At 34.7% G+C, this 24277-nt stretch overlaps 1 protein-coding gene across 1 annotated transcript in view; it reads left to right on the top strand.

Moving 5' to 3' along the window:
* The window catches only part of LOC111057644 (spectrin alpha chain, non-erythrocytic 1-like), a 404931-nt gene that overhangs the window by 357100 nt on the left and 23554 nt on the right, over positions 1-24277 (top strand). The window contains 13 exon segments of the mRNA XM_039433618.1: positions 1147-1324; positions 2702-2967; positions 4580-4742; positions 5825-5979; positions 7794-8029; positions 9303-9531; positions 10639-10923; positions 12610-12855; positions 14029-14292; positions 16151-16486; positions 18071-18664; positions 21056-21286; positions 22660-22865. Of these exon segments, the coding sequence (XP_039289552.1) occupies positions 1147-1324; positions 2702-2967; positions 4580-4742; positions 5825-5979; positions 7794-8029; positions 9303-9531; positions 10639-10923; positions 12610-12855; positions 14029-14292; positions 16151-16486; positions 18071-18664; positions 21056-21286; positions 22660-22865 (3389 nt within the window).

Raw genomic sequence — 24277 nt, 5'->3', positions numbered from 1 at the left:
TCCTTATGCTATCTCCTCTATACTTAACACAATACAATTGAAATGATTCACTATCACCATATACAGGTTGTCCCACGAAAAGTGTAACAGCCGAAGATCATAGATTCTACATGAAATTTCCATCAAAAATGTCCAGTGTACATTTTCTCATAGACCTTAATTTTCAAGATGTATTGATTTTTCGATATTTTTTAAAAACGTAGATTCTATTTTAAAATCAGTCAAAATTTAATTCTAAGGATACTATCTTTTACTCATTTCCCAGTTACAACACATTCATGAGGATCTCCCAGTCTCAAGAGATTTGGCTAACCCTCCACCAAGGCGCCTCAAGTCAAGAAGATACTTGAGACTTGACGAGCAAGAGGAAATTAGAAGTGCAAGGGAGTTATGGAGACTGAGATGGTTGCAGGGAGAGGTCAGGAACAAAGGCCTTGTGGATGACCCAAATGACATTGTTCCTGGCACCCAGCTGAGACGTAGAGAGTGGTGTGGCCTTAACCGGTTCAGGACGCAGGTGGGAAGATGTGCTGAGCTGATGACAGCATGGGGATACACATCTGATCCTCTGTGCCAATGTGGACAAATCCAATCAATGAACCACCTTATATCTGAGTGTCCACAATACTCCTATCATGGAGGGCTGTCGGCCCTCCATGATGCTGGAGAAGATGCGTGTCAGTGGCTCCAGAACGTTCTAAATTCTATTAGTATTTGAAATATTAAGTTTAAAATTATGTTTTTTTTTTATAATTTTGGCCTATGTATGCATATGCATATATATATATATTCTAAGGATAAGGCTCAAAAGAAAAAAAATTTTAAGAGTCGTATAAATTGATCCTCTGTTTGACGTTTTTGAACTTTTTATGGGCGCTCAAAGTTAAAAAAGACATTATTTTGTCGAGCATAAAGCTAAATTTCAAACAGTTTGAACGCTCATAAAAAGTTCACAAACATCAAACAATGAACAAATTATTTATATAAATCTCATTGAACATTTTTCCCCTTCCCAATCATATCCTTGGAACTAAATTTCTACACATAGTTTAATACTCTTCTAACTCATTTTCAGCCAATGCTTTATTCAGAAGCAGGTGGAGGAGAGACTCATTTTGTAACTTTTCTTTGCTTTCATTTTTCCAGGAGATCCAAGAGCGTTTCGGTCAGCTGCTAGAGGAGCGACAACGACTGCACTCGGCCTGGCAACACAAGAAGGTGCACTTGGACCAACTGATCGACCTGCACTTCTTTCTGCGCGACGCCAAACAGATCGACACGCTTTGCGCCACCCAGGAGGCCAGTCTCGCTGGCATCGATTTCGGTCAGTTCAAATCCTCTATTCTCAGTTATATTCTTGCCTAAAACCATAGAGGAAATATAGCATAGAATATAGCATATCCCTTACTACAGTTTATTTTTCAAATTTCAAGCACATTTTTTGTTAACTCAAGCCAATTACTGTTGACTACTGTCTATAATTATTACTGTTTTGGCCGGGTGAGAGTGTAAGAACGGCACAGTATGAGAGACTACCAGCGTCACATAACTTCACCAGAAATACTTACTAGGACTATCAGCTTGAGATAACATTGAAAATTGGAACTTAAACGCCCTATACCATGGAATATCTTATGCTATCTTTTCTCTATGCTAAAACATTCACTTGAATCACTTTGAAACGACGTAATTTGATGACGTAATTATTTGAAATACAGTGATATTCACCTAATAATGTCAGCATCATTAATGTGGTAGGAGACAGTTTACTAGTGTACGAGGGGACTAATTGCACTAATATAACCATATTATTGTTTCTATGGCTATTGATAATTCCACTGCACTCCTGTAAAGCGTACCCAGTATGATACTGTTCGAATGTCTTAACCGAGCTGGGTGAAACCGGACATATCTTACATCGTAAGGCTCGCACTAAGTCTTATCTCCTGTTTTGTTCCTGATATAAGATGTCAACGACCGACTAGAACTAAAATTGAAAAAATGTAAAAATTGTGTGATTCGCTTATGATGCGGCATTAATCTTCATCGGTGCTGTCTGGTTGAGTTTGTTCGGTAATGCAAGATGTGATTTATTGGTTAATCAGCAATGGATTTTCATGACCACCATGAGTCTGAATATAAGTGAAACAAACAAAAAAATTGAAAATCAAATGTGATTTGAATCAAATCTATGTGAGAAATTAAATAAAGTTGGAAACAAAAAAAAAGATTAATGAAAGAAACAAAAGATTAATGGGGTATAAATGTAGAGGGTATGAATGATATAAGTTTTGACTAGATAGTAAAAAGTAACAAGTGATTCTTATTGTGAAATTGTCAGGTAATTCGGATTCTATTTCACTCTCATTTTGTATCGGTTGGGTGCTCGTTCTCAGATTTCATTTCATCGTCATTCATTCATTAAATCATCACAAATGGAAGCGTTCATCCCCTCATTATCACCTGGGCTTAAAATACTCGTGAAAAGTTGCAATTGAAAATAAATAAATAAACAGGGTACTTTGAAATAGTTTAAGCAACGATATAATCTTCTTGAAATTTGTACATTATTATTGATGTTTTAAAAATCTGTAGTTTTTTTGTGAATAAATAAATACAATTCAACCATCATTTTCAATTTTAATTCGAAAATGAAAACGTGATAGCAAATTGAAAATGATAATTGTGTGTTATGGTGCAGGTGACTCAGTGGACGAAGTAGCAGCGCACGCCAAGAAGCACGACGCGTTCGAGAAGCTGCTGAATACGCAGGAGGAGAAAGTGCAAGCTCTGCAGGAGCACGGAGACAAGTTGCTGGCGCAGAACCACTTTGAGGGCGCCCTCATAGCGCGGCGGCTGGCAGAAGTGGTCGCGCGTCGCGCTGCCGTCAAGAAACTGTGTGCTGCGCGTGCGCAACGAATCGAAGATGCACTGTTGCATGCGCAGTTCGTCAGAGATGTTGCTGAGGTCAGTAATTTCAAAAATCAAAATCATTTATAAAGATAACAATAATAAATAAAAAAAATACTTCATACTTATACAGAATAAAAATAAAATTTAAACTTGAATTTTTAAATGGCATTGTCAGCAAAACCTAAGTTTGTGTGCTAGCAACTAGTACCAAAAGATGTCATTCAATTTAACATAAACATAAAAGATGATTAAACATTTTATTTAAACAGCAGTAATAATAAATAAATAACAATAATTGTAGTAATATAATATCCGAAAAAATGTAACTTGGTGAAAATAATATCAAAGAGAAAAGTTTTTTTAATAAAGTAGATTCTAACTGTACATAAGGCGAAAAACATTGTTACTTCTGATCCATCTTTCTATAATTATTTTTAATGGTTGATTTATTAAATCTATCTGAAATTAATTGGTCTGGTAAAATATTTATCAATTTATTACTCATGTATATGTACTGTCTGCGGCATACTGTCAAATTTGTTCCAGAAATGCGGTAATGAGATAATGAACGGAGATTATACGACGGAATGTTAGTTTCAAAAAGATTTTTATACTTATGAACGGCTAGAATTAAATTTTTCACGTAAAGTTGTCTCACTTTTTGTGTAGTTGAGAAGTTGATATTGTGGTAATTATTCATATTGAATGAAAAAGACTAAGAAATTGTCAAAAAACCACTGATTTATTGATAATTAGAAAGACCGGTTTCGGTTATTACACCATTGTCAATCTCTGATAAACAATTATCAGAGTTTGTCAGAGATTGACAATGGTGTAATAACCGAAACCGGTCTTTCTAATTATCAATAAATCAGTGGTTTTTTGACAATTTCTTAGTCTTTTTCATTCAATAAAGTTGTCTCACTGTTAAAACTGGGAACTCTGCAAAAAGGCTTTGGCTGGGATATCGTCTTGGTCTTCCAAGTGCAGCTTTTAAATTATATCTTCGAATTACGGAGATTTCATTGAAATGGATGTCTAATGCTCCACCTCATACCCTAATACCATATTGCAATATGGACTGGGCACATGCCGAATAAGCCATCTTAATAATTATAGTTCGGTCATTTATTCATTCAATCATTCATTCGTTCAGTAACTCATCTATTCATTCATTGATGATTTATTAATCAATTTTTCAATTGGATGATTGGCTGTTCGTTCATTCATTCATTGTCAGTTTGATTGCCAATTCATTCAGTATAAATTGAAATCATTAATACTTTTTTAAAGATGGTTTGAAAACAATAATTACACAATATCTTAATATTCCGATATCTCAGCCTGCTACTTTTGTTGAACAGGATAATACTCCACATAAAGTGTTTTGCAATAATTGTAGATTAGTTGATTTTTTTACATTTCCATAAGAAATAGTCACAATCATTTCATGATGAGAGAACCCTACTAGTATGTGAACAAAGTAAAGCTGAACAACTGTAATTTATTGACTTTGTTTGTTACTTAGACTATCTCTATAAAATAACAAAAGTTTTCATGGACTGACCCCAGGCACAAAAATTGATTATTGATTTTGTATTCTTGTATGTTGTATTGTTCTTATTAACTTGGAAAAATTGTATTATTATTCACTCTTCATTTCTAGGCGGAATCATGGATAGACGAGAAACAGAAGAAGCTGGAGGTGGAAGCCAGTAAAGGAGAAGTTTGCAGTCTTGAAGACAAAATTAAGAAACTGCAGAAACATCAAGCCTTCCAGGCTGAGCTCACTGCTAATCAAGGACGAATCACCACTATCAAAGACAAGGGTAAGTGTTAGTCTCATCACAGTCTATCAACTATAGTGAGGTCCAGGTTATAATGGCAGTATTTGATTAACATTGGTGTTGATATCCTTGTCTATCATTCGACAAAGCAGATAGCCCTAGGGTAACCGTCCACTGGAACCGTATTCAACCGATCCGTTCGGCCGTTGGATCGGTCGAATCTGCCGGCCGTCAACTCGGCCGATTACGGTCGTTCATTGGAACCGTTTTAGTCAGTCCAGTTCAGTAGTTGGCTGGTTGCCAGAAAGTGAAGTGGCAAGCTAGTTTAGGGAAAGTGATTCTTCGTTGTGTGTTTAATTACAAAGTCTTAAAGATTTCATTTACTTACAAAGTCTGTAAGATTTCATCCATCAAATGGATTTCGATGAGATTATGCTATTTGAAAGCACCTACGAATTATCAATTATCTATTTATTTATTACATTCCACAATCACAATATTAATATTCTATAACACAATTATTTCTTCTTTCTAATTCCACATCAGTAGAATTTTCTACATTTTTCCACTTGAATTAAGTTTTTTGTTGTTAGTAACAGAATAGATTATCTCATAATTCCCCCAACACATTAAAATAACTGTTTAAATTCATCATATCATCACACAAAAATCATTATTAATATTTATTTAGCAACTAAATATCAACAAAAGTAGAAGTATTTTATGGTTTATCCTAAAAACTTAGAATGATATTGTTCGATGACTTTGGAGGGTTATTCGAGGATGAACGCTATGACACAATTATAGAGTATGATGATATGTTGAATATTCAGCCGTAATTGAAATAGAACAATGCTTGTAAAATATCTTTATGATACAGAACAACTTAAAAAAACAAAAACAAACAAGACTGTAGAACAATTTTAGGTTAGGAACACTAGTTGTTGTCTCAGCTCGTCTAGTTAGTTTGGCCGGATAGAGCCGGAAAATCCCATTCAATTCGGATCGAAAAATTGATCGGCCGTATGAACCTGTTGCAATGGACGAGCATCTATTCCTTTCTTGATGAATAAAATTAATTGATTATTTTCAAAAAGAATAACCATGATTTCTGTTTTGCTCAGGTGACATGCTACTAGAGAAGAAGCACAAAGGGTCACGTGACATCAAAACGGCCCTTGACCGCCTGCTGACCGCCTGGCGCAACCTGCTACAGGAATCCAACAACCGAGGGCGCGGTCTTGAGGAGGCTCAGGATATACTCGAGTTCAACAACCAGGTCAGTGCATTAGTAATCTTTCCATTGTAGTAACGGACCTAAGACCGGTTGCACAAAAGCAGGTTAAATTCTAATCGTGAATAATTTTACAAGAACCAATCAGAGAAGGCTTTTTCGAAAAAATCCTTCTCTGATTGATTCTCGTGAAATTAATCACGGTTAGAATTTTACAGGCTTTTGTACAACCGGGCCTTACTGTATATTTACTAGTCTTTGTCGTCAATATATACGAAATCGTAGTCATAAAACTCTACCAATGTTCCCACAACTTAATCCGAAAGTATCATCTCGATCGGTCAAGTAGTTTTTGAATTCATTGGAAATTTAAAATCCAAAACAATGCATTGTTAAAGACATTTGAAAATGTTACTACAACGTCAAAATCAAATCAATCATTACAAAGTATAGAATAAAAATAAATACATTAAATAAACAATTCCCAAAATTCCAATGTTTGAAATTACCTTGAGTAATTAAGATTCAAGTGGCTGAGTAGTTATAAATTAGTACTGCAGTTAAGAAGATGAATATTTTAACATCAATTTATTACAGTTGTAAGACCTTAAAATCTCAAAGTTACTAAACCTTGATATCATTTATACTTTTCGTATACATCTTGTGCTTATACTTATAACTTGTGTAAGTTGCATCATAGAGAAACAATAGCGTAAGTAGATATCCCTTGGTAGTGCGTTTATGTCGCAACTTTTACTGTTATCTCAAACCGATTACTGTCAATTTTTACTGTTTTGACCGGGTAAAAGTGTAAACGGCACAATATGAGAGACTACCAGCGTCATAAAGCTTCACGGGAAAGAACTACGTGCACTATGGGCTTGAGATAACAGTAAAAGTTGCGACATAAACTCCCTATACCATGGGATATCTATTTACGCTATTGTTTCTCTATGGTTGCATGCACTGTATTACTATTACTCATTGGCTCTACGGCCCTTGAAGAGCCTTGGCCTCCTCCACATGCCTTCTCCATGAATCTCTGTCCTGTACTCGCTGTCTCCACCTTCTAACGCCCAAGGATTGAAGGACTGCATGCACTGTATTGCTAGAATATATTTTTTAGTTAATAAGAACAATATGAAAACTTCTAGTGCCCTTTATTATTTAAAATATTACAACCAGTTTCGACCATAACTTAGATCATTTTCAAGTTGAAATCTGGTTGTGTAGCTAGAGTAGACATGGAACTGTTTGTGTTCGAAGACAATGTATACTGATTATGAATAAATTATTTGGTAAATAACTTGATTCAGTTTCTTTTATTTTATAAAAGATTTATAGATTAACATTTATAAAAGATAACATGTTTTAAAGATTTAATTTCAACTTGAAAATGCCCTAAGTTATGGTCGAAACTAGTTATTGTAATATTTTAAATAATAAAGGGTACTACAAGTTTTCATATTGTTCTTATTAATTTGTAAAAAAGTAGCCCATTCATGTGAAGTGTTTTTATATTTTAGTTGCATGGTCAATTTGGTTGCAAATAGTAGTGGAGACTGATTTGGGGGTAATGTATGTTAGTCTCCCATGCTCTTGTAGAAATAAATAAATATTCACTCGAGTTACCGATTAGATTGTTGTCCAACACTTCAAGTTATCATGAAAACCATGGATGAAATTGAATATTTATTCATTCATCCATTTATTAGAGCAAACAATACAATAGTTTGAAAAGAAAAAAAAACAGGTTATTGCCCAAAACTTCTTCAGTTTACTAATTTTTCCTTGAATTGTCCAAATATTATGTCGGTTATCTCCATATATTCATCTATTAATTCTGATTTGTTGACCAGGTGGAGAAAATTGAAGCGTGGATCAGAGACAAGGAGATGATGGTGCAGGCAGGAGACATGGGTCGGGACTACGAGCACTGCCTGGCGCTGCAGAGGAAACTGGATGATGTGGACTCTGACATGCGCGTTGACGACTCGCGCATCAAGGCCATCAACTCACTGGCTGACAAGCTCATTCGCCAGGGGCGCAGTGACACGCGAGCCGTCCAACAGAGGAGGGAGCATTTCAATAATAAGTGAGTCAACAAATCAAATCAAATTTATTTTGCCTAAAAATAATACACAAAAACAATACATTATATATTGAAAAAAAATCACTTAAAAGTACAACAAAATACATAATGGTTCAATACATAACAACTGGAATTGATACACTTGAAACTTGACACGTTAATCTGAGTGACGACTTGAACTAATACACTTGAAACCGGACCCTTATCGACGGTCCTTGCTGGATAAAAATAGTCGATATGTCATGTAAGAGGCCCTGAAATCGAGCAGTTGCGACCTGAAAACTCTGACACCAGACCTGAGCCAACCAGGTCACATGATATTATTATAAAGATTTTTATTTTTGGCTGTGAATAAATTATCCTGAAAAACAACTAAAATAACGTATACATTTCAATAAAAACTGTATCAAGTTTATACTTAAACAAAAACTGAACTTCAAACAGTAAATAATTTCTAAACAGTCAACCTTGAAGGACTGGGCATCAGAGAAGGGAGAATTTCAGTTATAAGTGAGGGAAAATTGAAAGTTCTAAATCATTTTCAACTTTCCTATAAAATTTTAAACTTGCCTGATCAGTTTTTACCTTTTCTGGATCATCTTTGATGTTTGTAAATACTGTACTGCTCTTTACAAATAGATTGATATGACTTATCAGTTCATTTCCTATATTCAAGTTAATGAATAACATTATCTTGATCCTGAACCTTATCTTAGTAGCGTATTTCTTCTACTAATTAAATAAATTTATATATTTTTTAATTCCAGTTGATAAATGATTTGGACTGAAAATTATGTGTAAATCAAATCATGAACTCTACATAACCTCTGGACTGTTCATTTTAAATTAAGGTTAAAAGCAGTTTTGGGTGAATGCCTGTTGTTTACACCTGGATTGTCAATTTCTATGGATAAATATATAAATTAATACAAATGTCTACAAACATTCAGCCTACTACTATTTTAATGAAATTATTTTTTCTCAATGATTTTAATCGATTTGTTTCAAGTTTGGGAAGCCTTTGAATACTCTTGAACTTTAACATCTATTTTTGTACTTGTTAAAATCTAGAATGTAACTCATTTTTCATACATCTGACAATAGAACGTTTCCATTTGATTTGCAGAGTGCGCGCACTGCAAGTTTGTGTTAAGTTTAGGAAGCTCCCTTTAGAATGCTCATGAACTTTACTAGATATTTTTGTACCTTTCAAAGGTATAATTTGTAACTCATTTTTCATAGATCTGACAATAAAACGTTTTGACTTGCTTTTCAGATGGCGAGCACTACAAGGCGCCCTAGGCGAGTACCGCGAGCACTTGGGAGGAGCTCTGGAGATCCACTCGTTCAGCCGCGACGTGGACGACACGGCGCAGCGTGTGGCAGAGAAAGCGGCAGCAATGGCCAGCGAGGACACGGGTCGCGACCTGGCTGCAGTGGAACACATGCAACGCAAGCAGGATGCGCTCGAACGCGATATGACTGCTATAGAGGGCAAGCTCAAGGTACGGTGTCTCAACACTGCTTTATAGTCAAACTCACTAACCATAGTCTTGATAGAATTAATCTAGAAATATGTTAGCAAGAAAATAGAAATATTACTCAAATATTAACAAGTCCACAAAAATAAGTTTATTTAAAACCAGTCTCGAGTTTCAACGCCATACTTGGCATCATCTTCAGTGGAAACTGAAAGTGAAACTGACAGTGGAAATTAAATAGAAATATGTTGGTGGGTACTGTAAATCGGTCTTGCAGCTCCAAGATCTACTACATTCACATGATCATGTATGTTTACATTGATTCTTGGCTATCAAAACTTATTCTATGCAAATCATCCACCAAATTGTATTTTGCTGGTCAGCATTGAAGAAGTCTGTAAATAGTACAACTACAAGCTGTGAAATAGAACTGAAGATTGTCTCTTTCAAACACCAGATTTGAAAGACAAGATGATAGAATAGCCAATCTACAAGATTAAAAGGTCACTTTCAAACAAGATGTTCGATTGCAGTGTACCATCTGCAGATCATTCAATTTCTTACAAGGAGTATTCTCTGATATGATTGATAAAAATATAGTTATGAAGTGAATATATCTTCAAATTAATTTATCAATATCTACAAATTATTGTATCCTGTGAAATTGTGAAGTAAAAATACCATTCAAATTATTGTATTTGTTATGCGATTTTAATTAATGTTAATGTATCTTGATTTTCAAAGTAGTATTTCAAATGTTTGTAGAAAACCAGATATTTATTCAGAAATTTTGAATTTCAACGATTCTCAAATGTATTTTATGGTTGTATTATGTTCTTCATCATTATTGCACCTATATGCTACCAGGCTATTGAGTTTTTTAATCATCATTATGGCCATTATTATTTTTTCATCATTATTATGACATCTAGAGAGTAATAAGCTATTCTATTTTGAATTGATAGGAACTATTGTATTAAGAATTTTTATTCTATATTTTTTATTTTTTGCCAAAAACTATTGATGTGATTTTGACGTTTTTGTAACATTTAAAAATGCTTTTAACAATAAATTACTTTGAATTTAAATGTAAACTTCTCTTGTAACTAAACCGTACCAATTGCTTTACAGGACCACGACAGCGAATGCAAACGCCTTGTCCAGAAGTACCCCGACATGGCTTCACCAATTCGTTCGATGCTGGTCGACGTCCAGGACAAATGGCGCCAACTGCAGAGTGCAGGACGCATGCGCAGAGAGCGACTGAACGGCGCCTACACTGCGCACAAGTTTAGCGCCGATCTGCGTGAGTTGGAGCTGTGGGTTACGGACGCCATTAAGCGTATACATTCGGGAGAATTACCTGCGACTATTGCCGAAGCGCAGGCTGCTTTGCAGTTACACCATGAACGGAAGGTTGGTCGAATTGTTCTTATAAATAACACCATAGAGAAAAGATAGAATAAGTTTTGTATCAAGTTGAGATGATACTGTATCATATTTTGTAGCTTAATAGGATATCCCATGGTGTTGTGTATCCAGTTGAGATGATACTGTATCATATTGTGTTGATACTAAAATCAAATATCGTTTTATCCACAAATTCTGTACAGACATAAATAAAAAAATATTCAACACTTTTGAATTTTCCCCACATAGACAAGTCTATGTGTAGGGAAAGATAGACAAGTCTGTGTGTGGGTATGTGTTGATACTGTATCATTTATGGTGATACTATAGAGAAAAGATAGCATAAGAAGATATCCCATGGTGTTGTGTATCAAGTTGAGATGATACTGTATTATATTTTTTTGATACTGTATCATGTGTGGTGATACTGTATCATTTATGATGATACCAAAGAGAAAAGATAGCATAAGAAGATATCCCATGATGTTGCATATCAAGTTGAGATGATACTGTACTATATTTTGTTGATACTGTATAATTTTGTGGTGATACTGTATCATGTGTGGTGATACTGTATCATGTGTGGTGATACTGTATCATTTATGGTGATAATGTATCATTTATGGTGATTCCATAGAGAAAAGATAGCATAAGAATATATCGCCCATGGTATAGGGCGTTTATGCACCGATTTTCACTGTTAACTCAAGCTAATAGTTCTAGTACAGTAGAAGTTTTTTTCGTGAAGCTATGTGACGCTGGTAGTCTCTCATACTGTGCCGTTCTTACACTCTCACCTGGTCAATACAGTAATAACTTTACAGTATTCGACAGTAATATGCTTGATTTAACGAAAAATCGGCTTGAAATTTAGAACATAAACGACCTATACCAAGGGATATCAACTTATGCTAGAACTATGAGAAGCCACATTGTATAATACAATACATTTGCCTCAATTTACTAGAAAATTGTCTTTGAATAATTTGAAAAAGTTAAAACTATTTCTTCACCTACAGAATAATTCATTCTATTAATTAGAAGAATATCTAAGTTATTGATGTGAACAATTATTATTGTTGTTAGTATGTATGTATTAGTATTGCTATTATTGTAGAGTATTTTTATTATAATTTTGTATGATATTCATATTGGTTTTGTAGCCAGATATGGTGTGTAAAATGAATCTTGAATCTTACTGATTGTTAGGTCTTTGGATGGATTAAAAACTTAAAAATATACTCTAAAACCAAAAAATGAAATAAAACCAATTATCTATACAACATAATAAGCTGCGTACTGACTTTATATAATATGTAAATTATATATACATACGTAAAGAGATATTTATGATTTTGTATTATTATTTTCTTATTTTTAAGTTAACACTTGTATTTTGTTTAAATTTATTGTTCATCATATTTGATTTGCTCTTTATTTGTGATTGTTTTTTTAAATGGCGAAATAAATGATTTGATTTGACTTATGCATCACGAACACGAGCATTTCGCATTCCATCAGCTGATGATTATTAAATCTGTATAGCTGATGAAAAGTGAAATCTGCGTGTTCGTGGCGCATAAGTCTGTACGCACCTATACAATATGAATACTGTATATGAATCAATACTGTTCTTATCCAATAACCTGTTCAAATCAGCAAATTTAAAACGAATTATGTGTATTGTGACAGGCGGAGATAGACGGTCGCCAGGAAACGTTCAAGGCGCTGAAGGAATCGGGCCTGCGCCTGTCACCTGTGCCCGAGTCATCGCTGGCGCGGCTGGAAGATTTGCGGCGCACGCTGGGCGCGGCCTGGGAGGAGCGGCGCGCGCGCCTCAGCCAAGCACACCAGCTGCAGCTGTTCAGGGAGAAAGCCGATCAGGCTGATAACTGGTTGGCCAACAAGGAGGCTTTCCTCAATAACGACGATCTTGGCGTGAGTAGATCATAGAAATAGAAATTTGTTAATTTGTGTTCAATTTTATCAATAATTACTTACTATTCTATTACTTTGCTCGACCCTTCCCATTTGATTGAGAATAAGTTTTTTCTTCCGTTAGAAAATATAATGAATACAATACTCTCTCCTAGTTTTAGAATCACACTATCAGCTAGAAGTGATTATTTTTTCATTTTAAAATTTATTAATAATAATATGACCTCCCATATAACTATATAGTTGAATATCGTCAAATACTACAATAATACAAAATCACACATGGTAGGTCATATTTAATATTACAATTTCATTAAATTCTAAGATTAGACAAGCAACAGTTGTTCAATAAAATGAATTACAGCAAAGAAAACAAGATATACATTGTGGTTCCAACTATTTTATGAGGAGTGAAAAATAGAATTGACAGTTTGAAGTGTTATTTGTCATTCTTAGGTCATACAAGGAAGAGCTGCATACTAAGATTCAATTCAATTCAAAATCTATTTATTTTGCACATCAATACAAAAATTATGACAAAAAATAATTGTTTGTTTACATAGTTTACCTTATGTATAATTACAGAAATAACTTAATTTGAAAAATAAAATAATAATCAACTAAAAAAATAATAGGAAAGTCCAAATTAAAATGCGGACCCCTAGGCATGGTCGAGTGAGGTATACTACCCTAAATGAAGATGAAGTACAGTAAAGAAAACAAGATATACATTGTCGTATAAACTTCTTTATAAGTGAAAAGTGAAAAATAGAAGATTTGGCAGCTTGAATTACTCTCTTAGGACTATTTGTCATTCCTAGGTCATACAAGCAAGAGCTGCCTTATAAAATGAATTACAGAAAAGAAAATATATGTATTGGGTTTTCAACTTCCTTATAAGTAAAAAGTGGAAACTAGAAAAGAATTGACAGTTTAATGTTTGCAATGTTCCATTTCTTTCATAGATCATACAAGCAAGAGGTGCTCAATGAAATTAATTAAAGTAAAGAAAACACGGATATGTATTGTGGTTTCAAATTCTTTTCAAGTGAATAAAGAATAATTATTGTGTTCTCTCTCATTATGAACTTTATATTTATGTATTCTTCTCATTAATCATTTTATTTATTTATTCATCTGTGCATTTATTTAATTATTTAATTTGTCAATTAGGACTCACTGTCAGGCGTGGAGACGCTGCTCCGCAAACACGAGGCGTTCGAGAAGACAGTGTCGGCACAGCTGGCCACAATCGACGAGTTGGACAAGCTGGGCAGTCAGCTGTCGTCACAGCAGCACTACGACGCAGCTGGCATCAGCAGTCGACTGCAGGCGGTCGTCTCCCGGCGAGATCGGCTCAACGAGAGCTGTAGTCTCAGGCGTCGACGGCTGCATGAGTCCAGGCAGCTTCACCAGTTCCTCAGGAACATGTATGAGGTATGAGTACTGATATATTCCAACTCAAAATCATTCATTAGAAAAAAAATATAATTCAAATTATAAAATTTAATTTTACTGAATAAGTGCCAGGCCACACAACGCGTTTTTTAGACAAGTCGGCAGGGAAGGAAGCTTCCCGATTGGCTGATTAAATTGGCGTTCGAGAATCAGCTGATTATCAGCCAATCGGAAAGATTCCTGCCCCCGCCGACTTTTCTGAAAAACGCCTCATATAGATTGGCCTCTACAATATGATATAAAGTCAAACTTCTGTAAAACAAAGTGCTCCTCACAATGAACATTTTTTCTCATAATAGACAGTTGAACTTTGAACCTTTGTTTAAAGAAGCCGATTATCCTCAGAAAAAATTGCTGTGAAAAGGTACTCGTTATTGAGAAGGATGTTGTGTCAAGAATGATGCCACCCTATCTTATAGGTCTTATAATACATTGCTTCTGATTTTCTTTTGCAATGCTATGTTGAATTATACAGTACTTGAGTAATATTGAACACAATAAAACAACTTTTCCTACTTTGACTCAATGTTCATTTTTTTCTCAGAGGTTCACGGCTGTCTACTTCATAATCATTTATTCACTAAAATTGTCAATATTCAATCTTAGTCATTAAAATTTCAAATACAATTTATTCATTTGCTATGAATAAAGAAACTATATCACAAATCATGGAATATTAAGTTCATAACTTATCTTGATATTAAAAAGTGAATTATAAGTTAAACTAGAGAATTGAACAATACAAACTCATAAATCCATTTTTATTATTATTAATAAACATAAAGACACTCTGCCCCGTTCATATTTTCCATTTTCAGACGATGATTGTTTATTCATGACATGTTTCAACATATTCTTTTATCGATTCAATGATACACAATTATTTTTTTTAAATAATTTGGTGGAGGATTAACAGACACAGCCCAAAATTGTTCCTCCCCCGAGTTCTGATTCATTAGAATAGTCCAGAAAATAGATTGTTTTCTCCACTTTAATGCCATTTTAAAGTAAGTGAAAGAAATAAATAACGTTTAATAAGTAATTTTTCTAATTCCTTGTTTATGATTTATACATACATCATACATTGATACATATAATATCATTCTCAACTATGAATGATTGGGAAAGAAACAACAGGATTAAAGCCCAAATTGCTCCTTTCCCAGATTTAGATAGAAATTGTCCAAAAATAGGTTATATTTACATTTCATGATTTTTGTTCAATTTTAAGTCCAATATATTTATAAACATATTCATATTTATGATTATGTGGTTTCATGTTCTGATCTTTCAATTCCCAAATAAATAAGAGTAGCCTTTAGCAAAAATGGAATGTTCTATAATCTCGTTGACAGGGGTTAAAAATCCAAAGTGAGATTGCTGTAAGTCAAATGCAATTCCTCATCCATGTACACCTATATTATTTCATTGTTTAACTAATTAAATATAGCAATTTAATTTTCATTCTTTTATTTCCATTTTATAGTCTTTTCTCTGCACAATATTTGTTTGATTTTTTATGATTCTGCTGTTATAAAGTTTCTATTGTAACTATTGTTAAATTTAACCTTAACTTTCTGCATTATTTCGAAATATTATGTTTTTCTTTTACTGTTTTGCAACTCTCACCAGCGGGCAAAGATTTTCTTTTTGCTGGTGATGCCTAGATTTTATATATGTTTTAAATTTTATTCAAGTATATGTATCATGTATGAGTAATTATGTTTATTCAATTATATTTTTAATGATATGTCATATTATAAAGAGTTTGTAAAATGTTTTGAATATTCTAATTGGCAATAAATGAAACTGTAATTATCGTGATTTTTGTTGGCAGGTTGAAGGCTGGCTCCTGCAGAAACAGCAGATCGCAGGTGATGAGAGCTACCGCGACCCGACCAACCTGCAGAGCAAGATCCAGAAGCACGCGGCCTTCGAGTCGGAGTTGGCCGCCAACCGTGGTCGGGTGGGGGCGGTGACGGCCGAGGGCGAGGCGCTCATAGCTGCCGGCCACTTCGCCAGCGCCGAGATTCAGGCCAGGCTGGACGAGGTGGAGGCTGCGTGGCGGGCACTGCAGGAGACCAGTGCCCTGAAGAGGGAGCGACTCAACGATGCCTACCAGGCGCTCGTGTTCAATAGGACGCTGGAGGAGCTGGAGGCATGGATCGATGAGGTATGCGAGACTGTAATAATTACAGTCAAAATGGGCTACAAATTACTATTGAAAGTCGAGGGTGCTTCGACTTGACTTCAACTCAGCTACCATACTGACGTGTGCAGCATACTAAGACAGTTCTCAAGCTGTTCTGCTGCTGCACTAGATAACCTTACAAAAACTAATTGTTATAATTTATATTTTTAAAACTCACTTGTTTTTTGTAAAAAAAAAAATGAATAAAAATACAAGAAACTGGGGTGTGCTGAATAGAATGAGAGGAGGGAAAATACCCAGCCAACTATGTTTTTCAATGTAATAGGCTCATGACAGCAATGGCGTCATTCTATCATTTAAGAAAATTACAAAATACAGCTGTATAATTTATTCCAATGACGAGTATAATAAATACGAAAATAAAACTTAACAAGACAGCTTTTTTTGGTAGATTATAATATTATGTAAATTTAATAGACGTGAATTTCCTCAAACTGTTATTCAGTACCTCAGATGTCTTTCAGTGTAAAATATAGATATTCAAGTCATTTGAGGCTACAGTATTGGGATTATGTTTTTAATTATATTGTATATAAAGCTCTACTATCACCTGTGGGAAGCATTTAATTACACAACAAATCACCTATTGTCATTTGAGACCTATTGTCTATTGACCTATTGTCTATTGAGCAGAAAGGAAGGATTGCCATGATGATTGCCAACCTCCGTAATGGAGACGGTACTTGGAGAAGAAGAAGATTATATGTGAAAGTTTATCTGATATACTAGTTGACATATTTTTCAATAGAAATTGTAGTTTACTCACTGTGACACAACCGTCAGAAAGGTCAGAAGAAGCCACACAACGTGGGGAAACATGTCACTAAGTATTATTTAGAGTATGGCAGATACTTAACATATAAAAGAAGTCTCTAATACCTACATGTTCACTGTATATTTCCAATTTCTTTGAGATATTGTGCAGTGTTTGGTCAGGGGAAAATAAATAAGTTTGTCTGGACGTCATTATTAGGGCTTGATAAAGCCCTGCATAGTGTACAAGAGCTCCTCTCAGACTCGAATTAGTGTTGACTTAGTATAGTATTTATTGTATAGAATTTTTACCTTTCGATCTAACTTGTCTTATATTCCATAACTGGAGTCTCCAAGACGTAATTTAAAAAAAATTGCTAGTCTATTTAGTATTGACTTTTTTGAGTATACTACAATTTCTACTTGAAGAGTATCTCAAGTATGTCAATTCTAAAGTTCAAAAAAGAATGGATCCACAACATCTGACAGTTTATCATTGTATATTCCATCTTGTTATCACAAGATCACATACATTTATCACAAGATACAGTTTTATATTGATGATTGCTATTACTGTAATGTAAGGTACAGTTTTTATGTGATGTTCTCTTATGCCAAACTCTTTTTCAGCTACTCGTTCTCGAGTTCTCAGCTATTCATCACTTCTCTATTGATCTATTCATCACTGTATGAAACTCATCCTCTTATCATCATCATCATACGGGCTTAAGATTATTGTGGAGAGTTTCCTTTGTTAATAAATAAATGAAAATTTTTTTCTCATTTATCCAGGTTGAGGGCCAGCTACAGTCGGAAGACCACGGTAAAGATCTAGCCGGTGTCGGGAACCTACTGAAACGTCACACGTTGCTAGAAAACGACGTCACCAGTCATGTAGAAGCGTGCACTCAACTGAAGGACACAGCGGCCACATTCCAGAGCTCCAACCATTTTATGAAGGATGAAATCCAGGATCGAGCCAACGATGTGATCAACCGGTTCAGATCCCTCCAGGAACCCATGCAGATAAGGAGAGACAACCTTGAGGATGCCTTGTTACTCTACCAGTTCCTGAGAGATACCGACGATGAACTGCAATGGATCGCTGAGAAGGAACCAGTTGCTGCGTCTAAGGATTTGGGAAACAGTTTGAATACCGTGCAGAGTTTGCAGAAGAAACATCAGGCGTTGGAAGCTGAAATAGCGTCCAGAGAGCCGGTAGTTTCAGCGTTGGCCAGCAGAGCGCAGCAGATGATTCGTAGCGGACATTTTTCGGCGGTGCGGATTGAGACGAGTATCGCGGAAGTGCAGGAGCGGTTGGGACAACTCAAGGACCAGGCCAGTGTGAGGAGGCTCAGGTTGCTGGATGCTGTTGAGTCACAAATGGTCAGTTGATTTTCCTTAAATCTCTGTTATTTGTTTCAAAGTAGATTGGTAAAGTTGAGTAAATTGCTTAAGTAGAGTAAATTTGTAAAGTGAAGAAGATTCTCTTTTAAAACTGAGATTTCATAAAGACTTTCAATTTAAAAAATCGATCATTATCAAATAAAATTATCATAATCAATTGAAAAATGTATAATTATCAGATAACATCATGTTCTGTCCAGTTCGGCTATCGCTGATAGAATATTATAAGTTGCTCAAAGTTTTTCATTCGAATGCCGAAATGCAATCATTGATTTTAAATCTAAAGAACAATCCGTCAACTTACGGACCAGAGCGCTTTCGAGTCTCATGAGCTTGTTCATTGTCATTCATGAAGTTTCATTGTCAACGTTTGGGTGAAAAATCGTGTTTATACATCGCAGTTCATGTGTAGCAATAAATAAATATCTTTTCCTCCACCTACTGTCTAAAGTACTTACTTTACTCCCTGAAACCTAATACTAAAGTGTCACTTTTTCGCTCTCGGTAGTAAAAAACAGAAAAACTCCCTAGGGAGTAAAAGTGACTCCATTTAAATAACATGGGGAGCATCTCTATTTTGAAACTTACATTGTAGTAGGTTAGAAGGTCTAAGCTCAGATGAGAAAGCATAATAGAGGTGTCTGTCATTGAGTCAACTGAATTCAATACCACAGCCAGAAATTTGATTAACTCATGAAATATATGTTTGTATGATAATTATTATATTCTTAATATTAGTAGACGATAAAAATTTATACAACTTTTAAAATATTTTATTCTATTCAAAATACCAGCCAACAAATATTTTTGATCTGCAATTCAAATCTGAACCGCGTGATCTGGAGTCAGCCATTTTTGGTAGCTGCTCAGCTGATATAATTGTTACAACTTTTGCCGATAGATAGCGCAATCGGCAGTGCCAATCAGACGACCGGTTTTTAGGTTTTAGATTTAGGTTATGTTGTTAGGAATCATTGTCACCAATACGTAAGTTATTAGAATGATTTTATTTGCAGTTTCTATAAAAAAATGTAGATGGAGGAAAAATGTTGTGTACATCACGAGCGAAATAGTTATTTGTGCAACTAGTGCGCAAAGTGACAGTTTGCTGCATCGAAAGAAACGTTTACGCCCGAGCCGTAGGCGAGGGCGGAATGGTTTCTTGAGTGCAGCAAACGAACTTTGCGCACGTATTTCACATTAAATTTTTCCTACAGTTACCATTGAATATGAAAAGTGGGTAATTATGGGTAAAATTGCCTGAATAATGTAGTAGTGTTTGAATGGCGGGGGGCAGCTGTGTGGTGTGTGCTGTGGTGGCACTGTGCTGTCGTTGTCCTTGGTTATAATATCTACTTAATAATTAGCGCGTTGTGCTTCGTTGCACCTCTGCTCACTATAGCAGCCCACTCACTGTTACCAACTTAATTTTGATTTTGCTGCACTGATGCTCCATATAACCTACTAACTATTTTGCGTTGTCATGCTGCAAATCTGGAGTACGCAAAGTACTCACTTTGCGCACTAGTGCGGAAAAGTGATTCTTTGCAGCCTGCAATCAGTGCACAAATGGTCACTTTTCAGGGTATCTGTAGGAAAAATACTTTTTCTCCCTCAGGAAAATTGCTGCCCTCGGCTTCGTCTCGGGCTTAAAACTTTTTCCCACAGGGAGAAAAAGTCGTACTTTTCACTCTAGATATACAAATAACTATTGATGCTATAAGCTTTATATCAGACCAGTCGATCGGTGTATTTTACAAAATAAATTCTATTGACAGCGAAAGACCTACTCATTTCTTCTCAATCCATTCAAATTAAGAAGAAATATCATTAAACGGGGTTTCTTTAGGTAATGGGTGAATTACATTAAAGAATAAACCCAATGGTAATAATAAAGAAGTTTGTGAGACTAATTTAATCAAAAGTTTTAATGTACTGTACATAATCTCTTTTAAAATCTCATTTTATTTTTCTTCTCATTCTGATTACTTATCTCAACCACAAGAATTCAAATTATCCTTGCAACGTATAGAAAATGAGTTTTGATGTATCCATTGTTTTTCAAATTCTTATTCTAATTATTTTCTCTGGTTCACAATAATTATTAATGCTTACGAATTTATTCTCTAGTTTATCTAGGAACATTGTGAACGCAGTTTAGTTTGTTCTCTCTATTTCTGTCAAATTTAGTTGATTTTTTTCGAAAACAGGCCAAATATTTCCTCTGAGGATGATGCTCTCATGAACTGTAGGCTAGTACGTGTGTATTGAAGCAAATGATGATGAGATATAGGAATGGACTTACATCTCAATGTGGATTCCGAATCACCAGGAAGTGATTCTTGAATAATGTTATCTGTTTGATTTCAGTTTTATGCCGAAGCCAGCGAAGCCGAAGGCTGGTTGAGAGAGAAGCGACCTCTTCTGACTTCGCAGGATTTCGGCAAGGACGAGGATTCGGTTCAGAGTTTGCTGAAGAAGCTGGAAGGATTGGAGAGGGAGATCTGCGCCTTCCAGAACACAGTCGGCAGGCTGGCCAAGCTCAGCAATGGGCTTGTTGAACGAGGACATTTCGATAGTGACCGGATTGGAAAGAAACAGGTCAGTAGTTGTCTATCAAAGTGTTTCAGTTCATCAAGTGCCTATTTTGACCATTTCTTTGATACAAATGGAAAGTTTAAGCATCAACTTTATTCATCAAGAACAGCGCTACAAGTTGCTATGAATTTGAAGTCTATAGAACGAACATTGAATGTGAAAAAGGAGTTTAAAATGCATAAAAATATAATTTTTTTCAGATTTTCAAAAACAAAGTTGACGTAATTTTTGCTATATTGAAGAGGAGACGTGCATATTTTTCTCAAATTTTTCTGACCAGTAGTTTTTGTAGGGTATGTGTACTATCTGCCTCAAAAAAGTGACTTTTGAAGCCCTATTGTTAGCTAACAGAAGCTGATAAAAAATATTCAATTGCATAGATTATGTCCTAAGAACCTGTCCAATAGATTAGAAAAAGAAAAACAAATATTTTCGAAAAAAAAATTATTGAATGCACAACCTTAATGAATCTGTTTAATTACACTCAATATTAATAGGATACTCAATAACAAGTTTGGTTTTTTTAGCCTAGTAAATAAATGCTGAATCTTGTACTTTAATGAAATACACTTTAAAAACTGTTTTCATTCCTAATGAAAAGCATGCATTTTATAAAGATTGCATTTCTCAATTTACAGAGGTCAAAGTTCTGATTGCTCTGATGTATGAGGATTCTCTTTCTCAGTAGTTGTGAAGGTGATGTTGTGGTAGCTATCCATACTGAATAGAAAGACTAGATATTGTCCAACCACTGGTTTATTAAACAATCGAAATACCGGCTTTGGTTGTTACACCATTATCTGGTAAACTGATATTCTCTGAGTCTACGAGAAATTGATAATGGTGTAACAACTGAAACCGGTGTCTTGATTTTTTAATAAAACGGTGGTAAACTCAAAAGTGATAATCTCCGAGTTTACCAGAGATTGATAATGGTGTAACAACCAAAACCAATTTTTAATAAATCTGTGTTTGGTCAATATCATAGAGAAACGATAGCATAAGTAGATATCCCATGGTATAGGGCGTTTATGTCGCAACTTTTACTGTTATCCCAAGCCGATAGTTCACGTTGTTCTTTCCTATGCAGCTGTGTGATGCTGGTAGTCTCTCAAATTGTGCCGTTCATACACACTATCACTCCAACAAAACAGTAAAAATTGACAAGAATCGACAGTAATCGGCTTGAGATAACAGTAAAAGTTGCGACATAAATTCGATGGGATATCTACTTACGCTATTGTTTCTCTGTGTCAATATCTAGTATTTTTATTCAGTGTGAGGATTCATATAACTATCTATTTTTAATTATTTTTAAACTTTTATAAGAATGCTGCAACTTCTCCAGTTATTACACGATTTCTATCAACTTTCAGAACGAAATCGAAGTGGAACTGACAGAACTGCAACAGCTGTGCGCGGTGCGCGAATCGCGGCTGGTTGCGAGCCGGAAGTTGTTCCGGTTTCTGCGGGAGGCCGAGGAGGTTGCCGAGTGGATTGGTGACCAGACGGCGCTGGCTGCTTCCGAGGACTACGGCACGGATGTCGAGCATGTCGAACTGTTGATGCAGGCGTTTGACAGGTTAGTCTGGGTGCAAAGCTGATTGCCATTACATTGGATAAAATAGCATATAGTGAGATACGCTTTAAACTGCTAGCATTGGTTGAATAGAATGGAATATTCATTTATTCATTCATTCATAAAATAAGTACATTATCAAAATGATAGAGAGAGAAAAACTAAGGTACCTAACCTTGTGCTATTCCTCTCCCAAATTGAGATATGATTACACATAGTCCGAAATAGGTTAAGTCTAGACCTTAAATATGGCCACAAAGTAGGTTTTTAAATTTATGTGCTTCAAAACCAAAAATAGAACAGATATTTCACATTTGTCATCATATAAAAAAATTGGTACACTGAGGTCCACGTTATAATGGCAGTAATTGATTAAAATTGCTGTTTCTATCCTGGTCCATCATTCGAAAAAGCAGATAGCGCTATCCTTTTCTACCTCCGCAACGTTGCCAGACCGTTTCTTAGCAATGTAGACATATGATTAATTAGCAAAATATTGAATTTCAATTATGAAAATTTATGATTCAATCATTAAAAAGTACGGTGCGAGATCGTTTTTTATAATTATAAATTTTATATAATTAGTTGACATAATAATATATTATCTCGATTATGAAAATTATTAAATTGGAGAGAATCTCCAATTCAACCAATATTCAACCAATTTAGTACTTGAAGCAGCTGAATCGTTTTTCTTATATATTTTCTGTAATTCATAAGACGAACCACTCCTCGACGCAGGCCTAGCCTAACGAGGAGTGCACTTGATATTTTTTATGTTATTATGCTTTGTAAAATTGTACAATGAAGTGAATAAAAGTTATTATTATTATTATTATTATTATTATTATTATATTATTATTATTATATTATTATTATTATTATCTTAGCATTACATTGTGCCTCTATCATCATAATATGAATGATAGATTATAATATGATTATATTATAATCCTGGGTTGAATAGTTGAAAGGAAATTTAACTTTTCTTTTGAAATTCAATCATTAAAAAGTACGGTGCGAGATCGTTTTTTATAATTATAAATTTTATATAATTAGTTGACATAATAATATATTATCTCGATTATGAAAATTATTAAATTGGAGAGAATCTCCAATTCAACCAATATTCAACCAATTTAGTACTTGAAGCAGCTGAATCGTTTTTCTTATATATTTTCTGTAATTCATAAGACGAACCACTCCTCGACGCAGGCCTAGCCTAACGAGGAGTGCACTTGATATTTTTTATGTTATTATGCTTTGTAAAATTGTACAATGAAGTGAATAAAAGTTATTATTATTATTATTATTATTATCTTAGCATTACATTGTGCCTCTATCATCATAATATGAATGATAGATTATAATATGATCATATTATAATCCTGGGTTGAATAGTTGAAAGGAAATTC

Source organism: Nilaparvata lugens, chromosome 7, assembly GCF_014356525.2.
Source record: "Nilaparvata lugens isolate BPH chromosome 7, ASM1435652v1, whole genome shotgun sequence".
Lineage (NCBI taxonomy): Eukaryota > Metazoa > Arthropoda > Insecta > Hemiptera > Delphacidae > Nilaparvata > Nilaparvata lugens.
Note: the sequence above shows the minus strand (reverse complement) of the source record. Positions and strands in the feature narration are given on the sequence as shown.